The sequence below is a fragment of the Filicampus tigris genome, chromosome 6 (assembly GCF_054856515.1).
Source record: "Filicampus tigris isolate MCC_2025a chromosome 6, RoL_Ftig_1.0, whole genome shotgun sequence".
NCBI classification, from domain to species: Eukaryota; Metazoa; Chordata; class Actinopteri; order Syngnathiformes; family Syngnathidae; genus Filicampus; species Filicampus tigris.
Window position 1 is genome coordinate 2679932 of NC_141222.1, and position 20981 is coordinate 2700912.

The following is a 20981-nucleotide window of genomic DNA, read 5'->3' on the forward strand; positions in this document are numbered from 1 at the left end:
ACATCACAAAATTCTCATTTTGTACGTAATAACAGCATTCACAAAGAAATAGTCTTGGCCAGTCATGTACTCCTATTGGCGATTAGCGTGGGTCTTAAACAGGGGTGGGCAATTCCAGTCCCTGAGGCCCAGTATCCTGCATGTTTTCTATGTCACCCTGCTGCAACCTACCTGATTCAATGATCAGGATCGTTATCCAGCTCCTGCAGAACTTGCTGATTATATGATCATATAAAACCAGGTGTGTTGCAGCAGGGAGAGATGGAAAACGGGCAGGACACCGACCCTCGAGGACTGGAATTCCCCACCCCTGGTCTTAAACATAGGTTGCATCAAATGAAACTGCACTAATAAACTAAACACCAGAGGTCACGATTCTTAAACATAGGTTGCATCAAATTAAACTGCACTGGAACTGGGGTGCTGGAACTGCACAAATGGAATATCGTGACATGACGATGACGATATATTGTGGCAATTTTAATATCGCAATATCACGATATTGACGATATTGTGACATCCCTAATATCAAACTATTACAAAGTTTAGCGTTTGTATGTGTGTAATATCCATCGATGTTCTAAAGTCACTGTTTACCCGTCTACCGTTTAGCTACGTATTTTGTCCTAGTTTAGTTGCCGTACTTAGCAACCTTCTGTGCATGTGCCGCATATTGTGCAGGAGCCGCAAATAGTCCAAATAATGATGCCGTAGCTCCCATCGATTGGAAGACCGAGCCCAAGTTTTACTTTACTACTACTTGACTGAAGTTTAACATAATTTTAAACAGCAAAATTGCTAAAGCAATAACCCGTGCCGCCATGCTCACTGACGCAGAGGCATAAATTGATCGATTGACATCACGCGCACTGTTCCAATTCTGTGATTAATGTGATTTTTTTTTTTTTTGTCTAAATAAATATCTGCATTTAAATACTCATCTCACCTCATCCAGACAGTTCGGTGTGTTTGCATTTCTCCATGACAAAAGCTGAACCTCTAATGTTAGCTCTCTAGGTTAACATGGCTCAGTCTAAACTGTACAGTCAAAAGTACAATTATGCAAATTGGGTGATGGCATCATTTAGCGGCTTCTAGTAACTTTTAGGACAGCCAATAGCTACTTTCCTTACTGAGGAGTTGGCAACACTGATTCAAAGCTTGTGCATTGAGCAGAGGTGGGGATAAGTCTTGGCTGGCATGAAGCCGACCGGAAGCCAAAGAAGATCCCCTTCAAAGCAAGCCCTGGAATCCAGAGCTTCGCTACAGATTTGGACTATGACCGTCCTGTTGAATTTTGGGAGCTCTTTCATACAGATGATATACTCCAACATATTGTGGATGAGACACACACACACACACACGCACCCCCATGCCCCCCCCCCCCCCCCCCCACACACACACACATATATAGCATATATAGATCAAAGTAAATACATTTTTTTCTCATGTAAAAATTGTAAATAGTTATATTTGGGGCGAACAAATACCCACATGCACGTACACACGTTGACATGCATGTACATACTTTTATATACTTCAAAGTTTGGTTCAAATTATACATTTGTAAATAGTTATACTTAAAAAAAAATTCACCATCAAAACACCGTTCTTAGTGTTAAGTTTATTGTTGTAAAGAATCAAAGCATTGTTTGGATGTTTGACATGTCCCAAAAGCAAAAAATATTAGCATCAAAGTTCTGCTTGAAAGGTATTGTTCCACAATTTCATTTTGTTGCTGTTTTCTAGTCAGAAACATTGGAAATATTGGTGAAACTTAGCTCTGTTTTACTGCTTATTATAAAAAAACAAACAGACTGAGAAATATAGAAGAAAAACATTTCTGATGAAAGAATAAAGTCAAATCTTTCTTTTGAGTTTAGAACACAATATTCTGGGACCTTGAAAGATCAGTCAATTTCCTCTGAAATGGTTGGCAATATGGACTTGGCTGCTTGGAAAACGGCCTGCAATGAATGTGTTAAAAATAATAATAATAATAATAATAATAATAATAATAATAATAATAATAGTTCAATGACTGGTCGCTGATAGTGCAGTAGTACACACGCCTGAGATGTGTGCGGGCAGCATGGGATCGGTTCCCACTCAGTGACAGTGTCTGTGTGTGCCCTGCGACTGGCTGCCGACCAGTTCAGGGTGTAGTCCGCCTTTCCCCCATTGTCATCTGGGATAGACTCCAGCACCTCCCCGTGACCCTGCACAGGATAAGCGGTGTGGAAGATGACATGAGACGGTTCAATGAATTCTCCACTGATTCATAGGGTTCGATGTATGCTGTTGTCATATATTTATAAATGAAACACAATGACATCCAACACATACGTCCGGGGAACTCAGAATCTTTATGCCTGCACCACCTGCACATTGTCAGGTGCGCCAGCGGTACACACGTCGTCACGGGCGGGTTAAAGGGAGCCGTGCCCACACACTAAATGCTTGTACACCAACCAGGGTTGTCTAAAAAATAAATTATTTAAAAAAAAATATTTTTATTTTATCAAGTGTTCAGGCCGACAGCTCCTCTGTTCAGTGGATCATTCTCCATTGCCGGGTAAACTGCGAGTAAATGCCTGAGTGCAGCATTCACTTTCTCCCGACCACCCAGCCAATGAGCCCACCGCAAGAAAAAAAACAAAAAATTAAAAAATCCTCCTCTCACTCTGTTTGGAAATACTTTGCTTACTTGGTCCTCATTTCGTTTCGACACTTTATTATTAAGCAGATGATTAAGTAGTAGTAGTAGACGGAAAAAAATGGAAACTAATTAGCTAATTAGCTAGTTTTGCCATATAGCGCCCTTGTAAGCACATGCGCCGTGAGGCATGCGACAGGTGTATGACAGGCTGCCTTGTAGGTCAGTCGGCAAATTTCACGATGGATGATTGACAGCAAACTCCTTCACTGCCGCTGACAGGCTGGAACAGTATATTATATCAACAGCATAAAACTGGGACGGCTGCCAATGATTGAGTTAATGCCATGAGATTTATCAACACTCCTTCACGATCAACAGCTAGCTCACGATTGACGAAATGGGCACCTCTGCTGTAACTAAACCAACTTTTTACATTTTTTTTTCCTGTTTTTATTTCCTAATTACAACAATTATACCAGGGCTACACAATGTTAGCTTATTAAAAATATATACTGTACAAGCTATCAGAGCTGGGCATTCCGTCTATGTGGAATTTAATCTAAATTTAAAATAGATGGACTAAGCATAGTCGGAAGCCCCTTTATTTAGTCTGTCATTAGTCCATTCTTCGCAGTTGCTATGGTCCTTTTATGCATTGTACCTTTTATGATGCCATATAGGCCTGAAGTCTTACAGTTTCAAAGTTTGAGTTACACAGTGACACGTCAGTATGCCGAACTTTCTTCGAGTGAGGATGCAAACTCTCTTCCAATCCAGCTCTCTGTTGTACTTTGTATTTTCATTGATAGACTTTTTATTCTACAACTTACGTGTCATGTCTGTGTATGGGTCCAAATCCTGCTCCTCACGTGACAGAACGTACTGACTCATGGACCCAGCAGACACAATCCCTCAAGCCGAAGACGTCACCACCTGCTCCTAACCATCCTTCCACCTCCAATCAGGGAGTGATTGTCTCACCGGCTGCTGCTTTGCCTTTTCACTGGGAACCTCTCGTGTCGCTCCTCCACAATGGGTCACTCAGGCCGTCGCAAGTCCCGGTCCGCCTCCAACTTCCCTCAGCCTGCCGCCCACACCCTTCGTGTAAGTTCAGTCTTTTCTTCCACATCTGTCATCTTTGCCATCTACTTGTCCTAGTTTTGCACATTCCCCTTCTAGTTTAACAACCGATGTTTTGTTTTTAGAATCAGATTTATCTGACTATGAAGATGGCCATGATTTGGTTAATATCCTTTCTGATTCTGACATTGATTTTGTGCTTCGTGGGTTTTCAAGCCCTTGTCAGTTTTTGTCACATTTTTCCGATGATGATCTCTTAGTTTCCAATTCAGATTTTGACACTGATTTTGTTTTCCCGGTCATTTACCCATTCATAATTCAAGCCCATATCACTTTTTGCCTTGTATTTCTGATGATGATCCCTCAGTGTCCACTCCAGAACCCTTCCCATCAGACCCTGGGTTGGCCATTTACACGGGACCCCGTGGGGTGGCCACCCTAGGCGCCTGAGTAGAGGTTCTGGTTCTTCCCAAAAGACCGCTTCTTCCAAGTCGCGTCACTCCGAACCTGCACCCTTAGTGTCCACCGCTGAACCCTTCCCTTCAGACCCTTCTTTGGGTGCCCGGTTGGCCAATTACACGGGACCCCCGCGGAGTGGCAAACTTGGGCGCCCAAGTAGAGATTCTGGTTCCTCCCATAATTCAGCCTTTTCCAAGTCACGTAATTATGAACCTATACCCAAGCCATTACACTCTCTACCTTTTTCGGCACCTCGGTCACTGCGTACTAGGGGTGGGCGATACTGGGAATTTTGGTATCGATCCGATACCAAGTAAATACAGGGTAGTATCGGCCGATACCGATATGATACCGATACTTTTTCCTAGGAAATGTTATGATCCCCTTGAGTTTGTATATTATGTTTTATATATATATATATATATATATATATATATATATATATATATATATATATATGTATATATATATATATATATATATATATATATATATATATATATATATATATATATATATATGTATATATATATATATATATATATATATATATATAAAATGTTTTAGTTTTTATTAAATAACTACAATCCAAACTTTTAACGGTATAAAAAACAAAATACTAAAAAAAAGCAGCAATGTAAAGAAACTACAAATAATGTCAACATGACAACTAAAATACATCTCATTGCAAAATGTTTTGAAAATAAAGTCAGTAGTTCAAATAATGTAAACAATACAATGTAAAAACCTTTAACAGTAGAAAAAACAAAATACTTCTGCTACAACAACTATTGTTGATTTGTTTTGGCTGAAAAGCCTCTACCAGAGTACGTTGTCTCTGTGTTCGCGGGGATGTTCTGGTTTGGGGATCTCCCCCTCCATCCTCCTCCCTCAACTTTGCTTGCAGCTCGTTGCTCTCTGTAGGGTGAGCTGTTTTCATATGTTTGTGTAAATTTGTGGCCTTACCACAATAGCAGAGCACAAATCGCACTGTCCTTTTCTGTTGTTGTAAAAAAAAAGTCCACACCGCGCTCTGCTTCTTGTTTGGCTCTGCCATTGCTTTAGGTTCTGGCCGCTCTCACTCTCCCGTCGCCCTCTCTGCCAGGGAGGGGACACAAATGTGCCTGAGTCACTCACTCAGGCGGATACTCAGGCCTTGTCTACACGTAGCCGGGGATTTTTAACAACCGTATACCCCCCCCCTTCCTGCGTTGGAATACACATTTAAAAAATGCATCCACACGTAACTGCAGAAGTGCGTTTTCAAAGCCTCTAGGCGGCAGTAGTTAGCCAAATACTGTCCATTCGGACAAACCTCTGTCCTTTGATATCACTTCTACGAAACCAAAAACATGGCGCTAAACTCGTTCGGGAGAACCGACAAAAGGTCAGAATTGCTTTTAAACCTTTCACCGAGAAGCAGTGGTTGGTTGCGGACAAATAAGTAAGCAAAAAGCGCATCGAGAATGGCTATAACCAACGCAGCACCGCGAGAGTCCATTTTGACTCTAATGAAAACACAAGTCGCGCAAGTGACGTCAAAGCATTGTTGTTGCACGGTGACGACGTAAATCTCCGGCTATACGCGTCCAGACAAAAACGTGGATCAGGAGATATTCGGATATGACCGCAAATCCCTACTACGGCCGGAGTTTTGCGTTTTCACTGAAAAAACTCTGGGGACGTGTGGATGATAGGGCTAACTGCAGGCTTATATCCAGTGTTTTCAAAAGCCCCGTCTACGTGTAGACAGGGCCTCAGAGAGTAGCAGGAGGCGGTGGGCGAGAGAGGGGGGAGGGGCGGTATTTGCTCAGACAAGCGGCGCTTTGCGGAAATTGGTGGAGGAGCGAAGTATCGGGTATCGATCTAATCCAAGTACTTGCTTGGTATCGATAATATTGATATTTGGATCGATTCACCCACCTTTACTGCGTACTTCTTCACCTAGTTCCATTCATCCCAGCACCTTGGCAACTACAGGCTCCCATGCCGGCTCGTCTGCACCCGGGGCCTCTGCAATGCCAGGCCCTCTTCCTGGCACCTCAGCAACTACAGGCTCCCATGCCGGCTCCTGGGCAGTGCCAGGCTCACTTGCCCGCACCCTGGCAACTACAGACTCCCATATCGGCACCTCTGCAGTGCCAGGCCCCCTTCCCGGCACCTCAGCAAATGCAGGCCCCCGTCTTGGCTCCTCAGCACCACCAGGCTCTGACTCTGACCCAGTGGTGCAAGCTTGTCAACCTCCTTCTGATTCTGCTACGGTGGTGCAAAGCCTTCGGCTGCCTTCTGAATCTGCTACGGCGGCGCAAGGCCTTCAGCTGTTCTCTGACTCTGCTCCGGCAGTGCAACTTCTGTGGCTGCCCTCCAACTCTGCTCTGGTGGCGCAACCTCTGCGGCTGCCCTTAGAGTCTTCTACGGCAAAGCAAGCTCTGTGACCTCCTTCCGATCCTGCTACAGCGGCGCAAGGCCTTTGGAGGCCCTCTGACCCGGCTTGGACAGCACAACTCTGCTCCGGCGGTGCAACCTCTTCGGCTGCCCTTGCATTCTGCTACGACGGCGCAAGGCCGTTGGCTGCCCTCTGATTCTGCTACGTCGGCGCAAGGCCTTTGGCTGCCCTCTGACTCTGCTCCTGTGGCGCAACCTCTGCGGCTGCCCTTGGATTCTGATACGGCAGCGCAAGCTCTGCGATCTCCTTCCGATCCTGTTACAGCGGCGCAAGGCCTTCTGCTGCCCTCTTAATGTGCTCCAGCGGCGCAACCTTTGTGGCTGGCCTTGGATTCTGCTACAGCGGTGCAAGCTCTGCAGAGTCCTTCCGATTCTTCTACAGCCTGAGGCTGCCTTCATCCCCTGTGTGGCCCTCTGGTCGCCCTCCTGACTGGCCCTGTCAAGAACCTTTCATCTGGTCTGCAGGACTGCCACTGGATTTGCCTCGCCAAGATTCTCTCGTCTGGCCTCCAGGTCACCCACCAGACTGGTCCTGTCAAGAACATCTTGTCTGGCCTTCAGGAGGGCCACTAGATTGTCCCCGCCATGATGCTCCCATCTGGTCTCCGGGTCACCCACCAGACTGGTCCTGCCAAGACCCTCTCATCAGGCCTCCTGGATGCCCACCGGACTGGCCCCGCCAAGAACCTCTCGTGTGACCTTCGGGAGGGCCACTAGATTGTCCCCGCCATGACCCTCTCGTATGGCCTCCGGGTCGCCCACCAGACTAGTCCTGCCAAGACCCTCTCGTCTGGCCTCCTGGACGCCCACCGGACTGGTTCCGCCTGGTACCTCTTGTCTGGTCTTCTCCGATCTGTTCTTGAGTTTGGTTTTACTTTAGAATTTAGTTACATGTTTTCATCATGATTCCTTTGTATGTGTCTGTTTGGTTAGGTTATTGTGTCCATCTGTGCTCCGTTACCAGATCCCTCGAAGTACTCAATCAACTCCCAATAGCACTTTGTGTCTTGTCCAGGCATTCCTCGTCTCATCAGTTTATATTTAGTTCCTTGTTTTCCTTCAGTCTTTGTCAGTTCATTGTTTCTATTGCGTTTTTCTTTGCTGCCTTAAGGCCTAGAAAGACCAAAATTATGTTGGCCAACAGTGACAGACGCTTACACCCTGTGGTGCCCGGCCGGCTGTCGGCACGTCACGCTGGAAAAATACACCGCAATGACAGACAGCGACGCTGACCATTAAAATACCTTCTGCGCATGCATAAGATGTAATATCCTTTAATACCATCGGCGGCGGTAGTCACTATTTCTCATTGGTAGAAAAATCAAACCGGAAAGCTGTTGGCCGGGGGCGGATTATAAAAACGTAAACAATGCATTCAGCTATATTCTTCGCTCACGATGAACGCCCACGCGAAGTAAACCATCACATTCTTGACACGGTATTGTGAAATACTTCAATTGACAACCCTCACTCTTGTACGTGTAAGAAGATTAAGGCAGTGGAGGCGTGCTCACTGTTTATCCGGATTTGTCACTTCCTGTTGGTGCTCCGAGTGCTGACCTGCTAGCTAACAGCCAATCAGAGTGACCAAATGTTACAACTGGCGACGCCGATTCAACATACGTAAACGCCCCGCAGACGCTTACTGATGAGTTACGACTCTACGACGGTGGTCACTACACCAATCAGACGGTGCATTCAGATGCTATGACGCTTCATGACCTTCCGATGTCGGTTTGGTCTATCTAGGCCTTTAGTCCAAGTCGCAAGCAGGTAATGTCCATCTGTGCTCGTTTACTTTGATCCTTTGTGTTACCTCCCTCTGTACACTCTGTGCCTTGTTTAGTGTTACTCGTGTTGCTCATTGTCTTGTCTGTATTTGGTTTATTGCTTTCTTTCAGTTTTTGTTGGTTCATTGTCTTTGTCGGGTCTAATTGCTGTTTGTTTGCTGTCTTCATCCAAGTACAGCTGGTTTCCTAGTGTTTGTTGAGTTCCTTTAATTCTTGTTGTTTCAGACTGAAGTTTATTTTGTGTTTTTTTTTATTTTTGACCTTGTTTCTGTTGTTGTTTTAGATTCTGGGCACCAGGTGGGTACCCCTTGAGGGGAGGGGGGTACTGTTATAACCAGTTGTTTATGTGATGTATCAGTTGCTCTGCAGTTGCAGTGGTCCTTTTATGCTTTGTCTCTTTTATGATGTCATATAGGCCTGAGGTCTTACAGTTCAAAAGTTTGAGTTACACAGTGACACATCAGCACGTCAAACCTTTTTTGAGTGAGGATGCAAACTCTCTTCCAATCCAGCTCTCTGTTGTTACTTTGTATTTTCGTTGATAGACTTTTTACTCGACAATTTACGTGACATGTCTGCGTATGTGTCAAAATCCCGCTCCTCACGTGACAAAATTAGGGCTGTAGGAAGACACTTTCATCTTTACGCAGGACTGTAAGCTGCCGTCTTTTTCTAAAAAAATCGGAATTTTTTGTGTAAGCGTTCATAGTATAAATGCAACCTCGGTCTCTTTCGTGTGTGAACATAATGCATCCCCAAAGTGACTCGCATGCGCAGAAGAAGAGACGACGTCACTCACGAGTGTTTACGGAAATAAATGTGGTCCAGCGTGTTGGGGCATTTCGACAGTGGAGCGATTTGGTAGGAGGTAGAAATACAGTATTTGGGGGAAACGATGAGGCGAGGCTTTTTGATCTCATTTCATAAAGACGTCACTAAAGATGGAGTGACGCCATAACCGCACGTAAAAAATGCGCCGATCTGAGCCGTGGCTGAATTTGTACTATCACTATAAATGTCCACTTTTCCACTTTTTCAAATGTCAATGTATTAAAATTAAAGTCAAATATAAAGTCAATACAGTGGTACCTCTACTTACGAACGTCTCTTCATACAAAATGTTCAAGTTGCGAAACGCTTCAACAGGAAAATATTGCCTCTCGTTACAAAAGAAATTTCAGGATACGAAAGGTAAAAGTATGGGCTGCTACTAGCAGTATGGGCTGCTACTCGCAGCTCCGGAGTTTCCTGAATGCAACATACTCATAGCTGCTCTGCCATTGGCTAGCCTAGCATCTTTCTGGCATCCCACTGGCTAAGAGGGACCTCTACCATATGTCTATGTGTGCAGATAGACAGGTAGCTAGATAGATATGTGATAGATATGTCTATGCAGCATCCTAGTCATTCGCCCCTTGGGCCATGAGGTGTTCCAATAGTTTTACGTGAATTAGAAACGAGGAAAAGAAAAAATGTTTGTCCATACAAACAAAGCAAGAGATAATAGAAAAGTGTGAAAGGGGGATGCGTTTGGTTGATCTCGCCAAAGAATATGACCGTAATGTATCGACAGTCGCCACGTTATAGTTCTTTACAAAACGCCATGCAAAAACCACTTCTGAGAGAGAACATGAACCAAAGAGGGCAAAAAGCGATGAGGACAGTAATTAAAAGGTAAACGACCATCATTTTTATTCCTTACTCTCTTCTTTGTTTTTTTACATTATGCACAACTCTCATTTATTGTGCAATAATGTATTCTTTACATGTTTTCATGCATTTTTATGCTTTGTAAAACATTTATGTCTCAATATTGGGGGGCTTGGAACGGATTAGGGCATTTACACGGAAAACGCGTCTCTACTTACAAAATTTTCTACTTAAGAAATTTCTTCCAGAACCAATTAATTTCGTAAGTAGAGGTACCACTGTACTGTTATTCAAAACAACTTTTCAAATTCTATCCCCCAGCTGCCAGCAATTTCCCTCCGCCCATGCAGAGCTCATTTTCAGATATATGTGACCTGGCGCGTTTCAGACCGCGGTCGCATTGCAAAGATTTCTGTACGTATCCGATCAAGGACCACATATGAAAGTGGCCAAAAACTTTAATAAGAAGACATGATACGCGTTTTTGAGACAAATAAAATAGGGTGGCGAACCCTGTTCTAGAACTTTCAGAGCCTATGGAGTTTGTCACAAGTGTCATGGTCAAAGTCAAGTCATGTCAAACAAGTCATCGGCTTCCTAGAGGAGACCAATCTTTGTGACTGGCCTGTCCAGATAGCTTGTCCTCGTGTTGATCTTACAGGGACACTTGGATGAGCTTAACATTGGCACTTATATAATAGATTTGCATGTAAAAATGACATCAGTGCTAAAATGCCCCCCCCCCCCAAAAAAAAGACTCTGTAGTGATTTATTTTTGTGATTACATTTACGACAAATTGCCACGCCCCTTTTTGGGGCTGGGCTTGTTATTTTTTGGGTCTCAGCGGTCTACGTCACGGGAGGGAGCCAAGCATGGTAATATTGCTCGCTTTGTCAGTTCTGTTGTCTAAAACGGCGACCGATCGCCACCAAAATGCAAATGCACATTACTACTCTTGTCCACTTCAACCTGTCAAAGTATAAAAGTGTTCTGCACAATAGTTTGGATTTATAGACATAAAACGTGATCTCATAATGATCACCTCCACAAAATCAAAAATACCGTGGCGATCGCTTCTCCACTTACACAGGCTGAAGCGGACAAGAGCATGAATGTACACACAAACCCGACTGGTTATATTTCGGACATTCAGCGACACCAAACTCGTGTCAACTCTCGGGAGGCAGATGGCAACTGGCAGTGGGCAAGCAATTAGGCAAGCATGGATCTTTAGTGACCAGCCCCCCCCACCCATTCCCTCCCCAGCTAACAGTAGGATAACAGTAAAGCTAATAGCAACAACTAGCTTCAGGCCATTATAACAAAAGGCGTTAGCACAACAAGATTAGCTCTTTACTGTCTGCGCAGCGTGTGGAGGTGATCATGAGCCTGCGTCTTCATGTCGCAGGGTTGCCTCCCAAGCAGTCGCGTGCGTTGTCCTACACCGCTTACAGCCGGGAGGGTGAAGCGGCGTCAGAGTGAGGTAAGACCTCATCGAACACCGGGGTTGTCTTGAACGTGCGCATCCGACGCCACAGCCGCTTTGGAACGCACCATTTCGGCTTTTACGTTCCAAATTGGACAGCTTATTGTAGGCCGAAAAACTGTGGCCATTCCTCATCCAAATAAATGTGCACGTCTCCTCATTCCCACTTCAGTCACTGTAAATATCCTGACTGGTGTTAAATGCCTTGCTCATCCTAACCGTGATCAGCAAAGAAGCAGTGTTTTTTTGTTTGTTTGTTTGTTTTAAGCAAAGAAGCAGTGTGCGCTCGTCCCAGCATAAATCTATGCAGCTCTGCTCACTTCCACATTCCTGCTTTCGCATATAAATCAGCCACGGAGAGGTTAATCCTTTTGATATGCTGAAGGGGTCATTAGTAAGGATGTCCACATAAATTTTGGTGCCAATTGATTACCATTTTTGGACATTATAAGCAATGAAACTACAATGATTTCCAATGGAGAGTTTGTAATCCGTTCCTACAGTTACTCCGACCGAACAAGGACAGAACGGTAGGGGGTGCGGCCATTCTCCTCATTAACAAGAGGCGTTATTCATGGAGTCACTTATTTCCTAATTTCTCCCAAATTTGTGGATAAAATAGAAAAGGACAACTATTTTAGTGATCCAAAAAAATATAAAATTAACTTGTTAGTGAAAACTAACTTGTCGAACAAGTCCTCTTTCATCCTGCACACCTTTGACACCTCTCCCCATAATCCAAGTGTAGCAAGGTGCACAGTCGTCCACAACAAGCACAACATCTCAAGGGATTAAATTGCTTGATTTTATTCCATTTTTGGCACTCGCGAAGTCGTGGCTCCTTTGTCCATCTTTTCCCAAAAAGTTTGGACTCGTACTGTATTTATCTTCTCTTCATACAGAATACAAATCTTACTTTTGAAAAACACCAGGAGGAATAGGTGGCTGAGGAGAAGGTTGTGGTTGGGAGTCAGAGCCTCTAGGTTATTAGAATCTGTAGACGCTGTTCTGGTCTGCTGTTGAGAATATCTTACATTTTGCACAGCACAGTGTGGAGACCGTCATCATTCAGAGTTTGTGTTTTAGTAGATTTGAGGACTTTCCTGATTGAACAAATTAACCTCTCCCAGGCTCCTCCGTGATGAGAACCACCTGGAGGATTAAATCTCCACTTCATTCCTTTCTGGAGAAGTTCATCATGAATCTGAGACTGATTCCATTGTTTTAAAAATGTTTCAATTCTCACTCAGCACCAACAAAGTTGGTTTCGTTGTTCTTTGACTTGGCCTCTTTGTGCTATGAAGCGATGTAAGGTGTTGATGAAGGAATCTGTCTCGAATGACATAGCTACTTCGATATGTATGGCTCTCAAAGCTCAGCAGGTGAATATCACTCCATATATTTTCACTTTACATCTTCCACATTTCACTTCAAATGGACAAAAACAATCAACCGTTGTTGAGGTGACTGAGGTGGTTCAACTGGTGAACTCCTATTGAGTGGCAGGTCTGCCTTCTCTTGGCTAGCTGGTCGTGCCAAAACCCGTCATCAAACAACACATTTGGCCAAGATCTTTCGGACTGCCATGCTTTGAATCTTGCGTCTTTGCTGCAGAAGCTACAGGGCCAAAATCTGCAGGCTTAATTTAACCCGTTGCAGTTCACCTGGTATTTTTACCTGAACGCCTACAAAGGTGCACCCAAAGTAAAACTGAAGCTGTACTTTAACCATTTGGAGTATCAGCATAGTTTTGGTCTCTTTTTGAAGATAACACTTTGAATTTTTTCCTCAATGGTCGCAATCTTTTTAAGTGCTACTGGTACTGAATTATGGAAGTTTGAATAAATAAAAGAAGGCGGATTTTATGTCGGCCTATTTTTTTTCTTGTCCAAAAATCTGCCTGGAAAATTTTGGATTAGCGTGCTGGACCAAAATAACACAACAGGATTACAGCTCAAAGTCTCCTCCAATTCCATTTCAAATTTGACAATAATACGACAGAAAATGAGCATTTTACACAAGTTTTACTAAAGGGATGTCCAGGCGAACCAAAAGTGTGCCATTTGGGTGATCCCATTGCAACCATGTTCACAAACGTAGGAGAAAAGGCTGCTATTGTGGAATGCTTCAGCAATCATGAGTTCTAATGAAAATTAAGACTTGGCGCTATCATATCCTACATCCAGATAAAAAAAAAACGCAAAAAAATCAAAGAAGGTGACGCGATATGACGTGCGCTCTCTCGCACAGACCTGATGTCGCTGCCGGCGGCTTTGAAAGTGTGTGTTGCGCAGGTTACGCACGGTGTTTTTATTCAAAAGAGTTTCCATGTTTTTTCTTAAGAATTTCATTGGCCATTGAATGCGTTAATCACCAGCTTAGCAAGTTTGGTTGTGACTGCAAACATAACTGACCATATGCAGGGGTGGTACTATTTACGCATGTAATATGTTCATTGGCTGTTGAACTCCTGACACGGGAAACATTCGTTTATTGGATCAAGTAAGCAATCAATCAAATATAAGGTCCAGCCTATGTTTTGAAATCTCGTGTGGCTAAATCGTCAAAGCTAACTCAATCAATGATGGAAAATATGTACCAAATATGCGCATCTGATAGCAACATATTTGGCTATACACACTAGACTATAGACTATGCTAGAAAACAGCAATCAAATACCTCGGCAGTACTTAAAAAGCCTGGTGTCTCACCAGCCGTGCAAACCCTGGGTCACTGCCTGAATGTCTCCTGCAATGCTGGGGAAGTGGATGATTTTGGTGGTCACTTACCCAGTGACCCGGTGGATGGTGAACTGTTACCATCCCAAAGATTCGTGACACCACCTGGTATGATGCCCCACTCACCATCCAGAAGAGAAAGACCAGGACCTTGATCTCTGCAGTCCATCCATGGTGTCGGTCCTGGTTCAGGAGATTCAGCAACACCCCATGTGAGCCCCTGCTCAGGTGAAAGTCTGTTTGGAGATCTTCTCTATTGTAGAAACAGTCCAGCATTGGCCCACCCAGGTTTACTCTGCAGTATGGACGGATTTTTTGGGGGGGAATATAAAACATAAACACAAGTTAATGTGTATTTTATTATTATTTTTTGTTTTACCTGCTTACATTATTATAAAAGATTTACTAACTTAATTTTAAGAAATCCAGCCTAGCCTAGTTCTAGCCCCCTCTGACCCCCACTACTGTATAATACATTTACCGTGTGAAAAAATTGGTATTTGGTCACAACAAAGCCATTATGTTATCAAAACGTACAAGTATTTTGGGAGATTATATCCAATTATTTCAATATCAATAGATTGGTTGAGAAATAACATTAACAAAATGAATTTGTGCTTATGTTTTTTATTCCTTATTGGCTATATTTTAGACATAACTAGAACTTCATTTGACTGCAAAAGAAAACAAGTCGATGAGAGAGTTTGGCTCTGCTCTCTACCTCGAAGAGTAAGTAAACGAGAGAGTTAAATAAAATAAAAACAATATTGGGGTCTATAGCTCAAAACAAAAGGGGACAGCAGCCTATGAATTTGGATGGAGACAAAAAAACGCAGTGGTTATTTTTGCCGTGACCAGAGTGGTCGTAATTGCCGATTGCTGCATTTGAAAAGACGCAGTGCGACCTACTGGCATACAGATACATAAACCTTCAAAGCAGCTCAGAAACAGGTGAATGTGATAACCTTGGTCTGCGTGTTATGGTTAGGGTTTGTCTGGTAATGCTGATAACATCCTGTTAGTGACAAAACAAATTGACAACTTTGAGAAAACAGAAGTTGGGTGAAGCGAGGCAGCACGCGTCCCGAGGCTTGTGAATGGCTGGGCAACCCATAGAGGAGCAGCGGCATGAGGGATTCCCAGTGAAAAGCCAGACGCAGTGGTTGAGTGGTGCAATAATCTATCCATTCGTCCATCCACAATCTGAACCACTTATCCTCACTAGAGTCTCAGGCCTGCTGGAACCTATCCCAGCTGTCTGTGTGTGCTAGGCAGGGTACACCCTGTACTGGTTGCTAATCAATCACAGTGATGTAATAATAGTGCGAAACAATGAATTTACAATGAAATTTGTTGCCAACACTTTTAAATATTGATTTTTATCAATTTGTTGTTGCAGCCCTACTCTTGACCAACCAATTCATTGTATATGTGCTGCCATGGCGCAACAGTGCAGTACCATGCCACTGGCAGCGCATAAAGTGAGTGACTGTCACTGCAGCAGACGTGCCTGAATTGAAAAATGTTTAGTTTGCAGTAGCATGCTGTGACGACCTCTAAGTACATCCAGTATGGTAGATGGTGTTGGAGGCATTTTAGAGTAACAATAACCAGAGATTTTGGCAGAGTTCTACAGTTCTTGAAACAACAGAGGAAAGAATGGAAGGGGAAAATGGAGGGATCACTAATTAGTGCAGTGCCCCAGTGTCCTGAGCTAGGGGTACAAGACAGACAAAATAATGTGGTTAAAAAAAGGCACAGCTAAACAGGGAGCTCTCCACTAGTTTGGAGGTACACCGTTGATTGAAAGTGCCATAAATGTGTGATTTTAGCATTTTCATCAATAACAATTTTATCTTAAAATCAAATATAGCATAGCCACCCATGCTTCACTTTTATCACGTTTCCTCATCCTCATTTTAAGAAAAGCCAGGGCTTTCCATTGCCATAATTTGGCCAACTTTATGCCCAAACCAGTGGGAAAATGCACCTGGCTACTTCCTGTTCATTCCTGTAGCAACCCCAGACAAAATACAGGCAAGCTTGTGCTGTGCCACAGTTTTCACTGGGCTGTCCTGCATCCTACGCCGTGGTGGAGGCCACAAAAAACAAGTGTAGTGTGTAAACACTTTCACACTTGTCACCCCCATGTTCTGCTGGAATATTTGGCAGAGTTTTCTTGTATCCCCTCAGGAAGAGTATCCCGTTGGAGACATTCTCTTCTGAGAGACGTGTTGACTTGGTAACTTCCTGAGTAGCCTGACCCGACCTTGGTACCCTGTGAGATCCCGGGCTACATTTTTCTTTGTATTAGAATTCATATTTTGCACAGATCAGCCTGAACTATTGTTTTGCAGTTGTATGTTTTATTGAGGTGGCACGGTGGCCGGCTGGTTAGCATTTCCGCCTCACAGTTCAGAGGTCGTGGGTTCAATCCCAGCTCCGGCCTACCTGTGTGGAGTTTGCATGTTCTCCCCGTGCCTGCGTGGGTTTTCTCCGGGGCTCCGGTTTCCTCCCACATTCCAAAAACATGCGTGGTAGGTTGATTGGACACTCTAAATTGCCCCTAGGTGTGATTGTGAGTGCGTTTGTTTGTTTGTCTCTGTGTGCCCTGCGATTGGCTGGCAACCAATTCAGGGTGTTCCCCGCCTGCTGCTCGAAGACAGCTGGGATAGGCTCCAGCACGCCCGCGACCCTTGTGAGGAGAAGCGGTATAGATAATGGATGGATGGATGTTTTATTGAATGGAAATCCCTCACACTCTCACTGAGGGGATTTGCAACACGGACATACACATGCACATGCATGCAGTCACACACAAACCAACACATCATTGCTTTAGTGCCGTGTAAATTGGGGGACATGGGGGAACTGTTGATGCCCCCGATTAGGTGGTTGCCCCATTGGCCGCACTCTGTGCACGCCCCTGCATATGTGAGCCCTCTCTAAGCAATCTGTTTGTGCAACACTGTGATGAGAATTATTGCACATATAAATCAAGTACTCTAATTGGTCAGGAGCTATAAACACTGCAGGAGATCCTGCCTCAGGCTGCTCCTAATTGGCCACCTGCTACCTAGTACACAATGACGTATTGTAGGTCCAAAGCAGAAGTCAGTCAGCACGAGAACAACAACAGGTGTACAAGATTTGGTAGCATGTTTGTTTTTTGTTCAATATGTGCAACTTGTACTTGTATCGCTTTGTTTTAGGAGTAACACTATTTAATATGTAAGCATTTTTCTTTATTTGTTTTTCAATTAAGAGTTTTTATCTGTATTTTCAATTATGTTCAGATTAATATTGTTATTTTGGTAATTTATACATAAATTGTATTGTACGTCTGCACTCACTACACAATACACATACTATACGTTAAGTAGAAATTTGCTCAACTAGACCATGATCAGAAGTTTTGCAAATCTTCTGGATCTTAGGCTCTCTCAATCTAGCACCTTATTTACAAGGTATTTCCTGTGGAACAGCTCTGTTGAGTATTGAAATAATTCAACTTTTTAAAAAAAGGAAAAAATATTCAAAGAAAATAATTCAAATACCAAATATAATTTAGCAACAAAGGTGAAGAATGAAATAAGTAAAAATGTACAGGGGCCAACATTAATGGTGGTCCAGGGCCAGTATGGCAGTGTGTCACGCCACAACGTACATCACAGACACGAGGCCAACCGGACGGTCCACATTTCTCAGAATACACCGTAATTTGGCCACCAAAACGTTTGAAAAGGCTTTTATTACCAAAGCAACCCGGTCGAAATAAGATGTTGTAAAGACTCAAGCAAATACCGCAAGCATGTGTTTGTTTGGATAAAGTTCATGAACAATGGGGTTAGGCTCACATTGTTCGCCATACCAGCAGCAGCAGGACCATGGAGTGGCAGTGCTGAACAAAGGGAACGACGCGAAGTGAAGCGTCATTGCTAGAATATTATGTTCAACAATTTGCGATCACAGCAGTGTGCTACTAACTTTATTATAAACTTATTAACATTAATAACATTTGTCACAGTAGGTTTACGGAACAAGTACTTTTTTCACTCAGGGTCAAGTAGAGGGTCAGGTAGCTTTGAATAGTTTGGGTTTTTTTCCCCCATAATGCTGCACTCCGCAGGATTTTGAGTTTCTAATGGCTACTGCCACCTGCGTCCAAAAAATGAAATTGCACACTCCTTTCTCTGCGTGCACAATGCACGTTCTAAATTACAGGTGCTGCTGGAAGACGACAGGATCGTAAGTTAATCTATTAATGTATATGACCCGGTTTTACATTAAGTTGCTGCTATGTGCGACGTATTATTAGCGTGCATCGTTAACTTTCATTCAAAAAGCAGATTGCAGTCAAAATTACAGTGTTGTGTTTCAGCTTTTATGCATTATGGGGCCAACGTTTCACTCCAGTCAAATTCTGTTGGTGCTATCAGGTAACGTAACTGGTTCCGTTGCTTTATGTACCCACAAACGGTAACACACGACATCTGTTTATATATCCAAACCGCTGCTGTCCCGGAAAGCTCTCAGTCTCACCGTCTCTGTGAAGACCCTGGGCGCAGCAAGCATGCACATCGTATTTAGGATGATGTCCTGCTCCCGCTGCTTAAAAATAAGAAAACCTAGGCTTCATATGCAGAGAAGAGATGCATAAGGCATGGTAGAGAGGAAGCAAAGTGTGGTGTGGTGTTAATTTTTCACCCATTGATAAAGTTAGTGCAAAGTGACAATTATGTGATAAAGATGTTGCATACTGCGGCAACACAAGTAATTTATAGAAACATCTAAAGACAGCACGTCCCGTATTGCACAACATATGCACAAAATAAATGTGCATTTCCATGACCAGTATTTGTCATGTGAATTGCCTGTGTAAAGATAATTTGATTGAAAAAAAAAACAGGTATCGTATCGGTATTGATTACATTGCAAGAAAAAGTATCGGTATCAAATCTAATCTGTGACGTGTGGTACCGCCCATCCCAAGTACTTTTATGTTGGAAGATGGATAGATAGATAGATAGATAGATAGATCGATAGATAGATAGATAGATAGATGGAGCTGCTTCATCACTGCAGTGGTGTTATGGCGTATAATGGCCAAAACTGTGCAACATATTTTATTCAAGATTATCTTCTATGCGGGCGGCACAGTGGTCGACTGGTTAGCACGTCCGCCTCACAGTTCAGAGGTCGTGGGTTCTATCCCGGCTCCGGCCACCCTGTGTGGAGTTTGCATGTTCTCCCCGTGCCTGCATGGGTTTCCTCCGGGTACTCCGGTTTCCTCCCACATTCCAAAAACATGCATGGTAAGTTGATTGGACTGTCTAAATTGCCCCTAGGTGTGATTGTGAGTGCGGATGTTTGTCTCTGTGTGCCCTGCAATTGGCTGGCAACCAATTAAGGGTGTCCCCCGCCTACTGCCCAAAGACAGCTGGGATAGGCTCCAGCACGCCCGCGACCCTTGTGAGGATAAGCGGTATGGATAATGAATGAATGAATGAATGAATATCTTCTATGCAGGCCCACTAGTTTAAAGAAGGCATTCTGATTAATATTGCATTTGTGGAAAATGAGTTAAGCAGGGAAATTTAGCCATCTCACGGGGTGACCATTTTGTCACTTCTGTCAACTGAAAATAACATCACAATTGCTTCAGACATCTCCCTCTTTACATTGCAGGTGGTCTCCTTGGTCTCTTCAACACCTATGTCAGAAGTGGGGCCGCATAACCTCTGCCCACGTTCAGATCTGTGAGCTTACTTGAAATGTGTGGCATGATTGATGACCCTGAGATAGTGATGGGCCGAAATCGGGCGAGGCTCCGGAGCTTGTGTCGAATAATGGGAGGGGCGTTTCCACGAAGCTTGTATCGAGGCGCGCGTCGTTTCGGCAAAACACGGAAATGATGACGTGTGAAGCCTCGCCGGCCGGTTGGGTCGCATGGACGCTTCGGGAGTGGTCCGACGTTTGGCGCGCATTGCAAACAGTACAGACCATGGTATAAATTGGTTGCAAAACGCAATGGCGATGGCCTGTTATCTCACATTTTGTGGACTTCGTACTCCTGTACTTGTTACACCTGTGCGCAACAGTGCAACTAGCGCAATCTTTTTTCGAGCCTTATCCGTGCTTGTGATGGAACCTGCGCGAAAAAGGCAATCCTCCCCTGTATGGGAACATTTTGATCTGATTGCTTTCAATAAGGTAAGGGAGAAAAACTACATTAATATAAATGTGACAATGCAGCTTTTCGTTTGTTCTTGTGTCTAACTTTTGTTAATTCACAGGTGAAGTGTCTGTTGTGTGCAAGGGAACTTGTATACAACAATAACACCTCGTCTATGTTGAGGCATTATAGAGCCTTGCATGAGAGCAAGGAGAGCCATGAAACTGGGCAAAGCTTAAGTAAGCGAAATTACACAGTGTATAGACAATCTTAAGATACACTTTAAATACTGCATTACTAACATAACCTATAATTGATTTCTGATTGCAAGAGAGCAAAGATGTAGATGAAGCCTTGGTCAACATGGTCATTGAGGACCGTCGGCCCTTCACTATTGTGGAGGACGAAGGGTTCAGAAAGCTTTGAACCCTACCTATGTTCTTCCCACAAGGAAGGTATGTATGTGAACACATGAAGTATTTCTTCTCATTTCCCCGT

General features: G+C 43.7%; 1 protein-coding gene and 1 long non-coding RNA gene across 11 annotated transcripts in view; one reads left to right on the plus strand and one right to left on the minus strand.

Annotated features, from left to right (window-relative positions):
- LOC147145457 (uncharacterized) overlaps nt 1–20981 on the minus strand; it is a 35959-nt gene that overhangs the window by 14017 nt on the left and 961 nt on the right. The window contains exon 3 of the long non-coding RNA XR_015087159.1: nt 14435–14603. This is a non-coding gene — a long non-coding RNA (uncharacterized LOC147145457). The remainder of the gene's footprint in view (nt 1–14434; nt 14604–20981) is intronic.
- The window catches only part of LOC147145458 (uncharacterized), a 44270-nt gene continuing 26671 nt past the window's right edge, over nt 3383–20981 (plus strand). Inside the window, exons 1-4 of one of the 10 annotated variants that reach the window (XR_015087153.1) lie at nt 3383–3763; nt 6147–9087; nt 11493–20722; nt 20815–20938. Coding sequence is in view for 2 of the 10 variants with exons in the window: in XM_086033650.1 (XP_085889776.1) it covers nt 3692–3763; nt 11493–11567; nt 20605–20722; nt 20815–20909 (360 nt within the window). In the remaining 8 variants the exon portion in view is untranslated. Of the gene's footprint in view, nt 3764–6146; nt 20723–20814; nt 20939–20981 lie in introns of all 10 variants that reach the window. The other 9 variants (XR_015087152.1, XR_015087155.1, XM_086033650.1 and 6 more) reach the window with 9 other exon arrangements.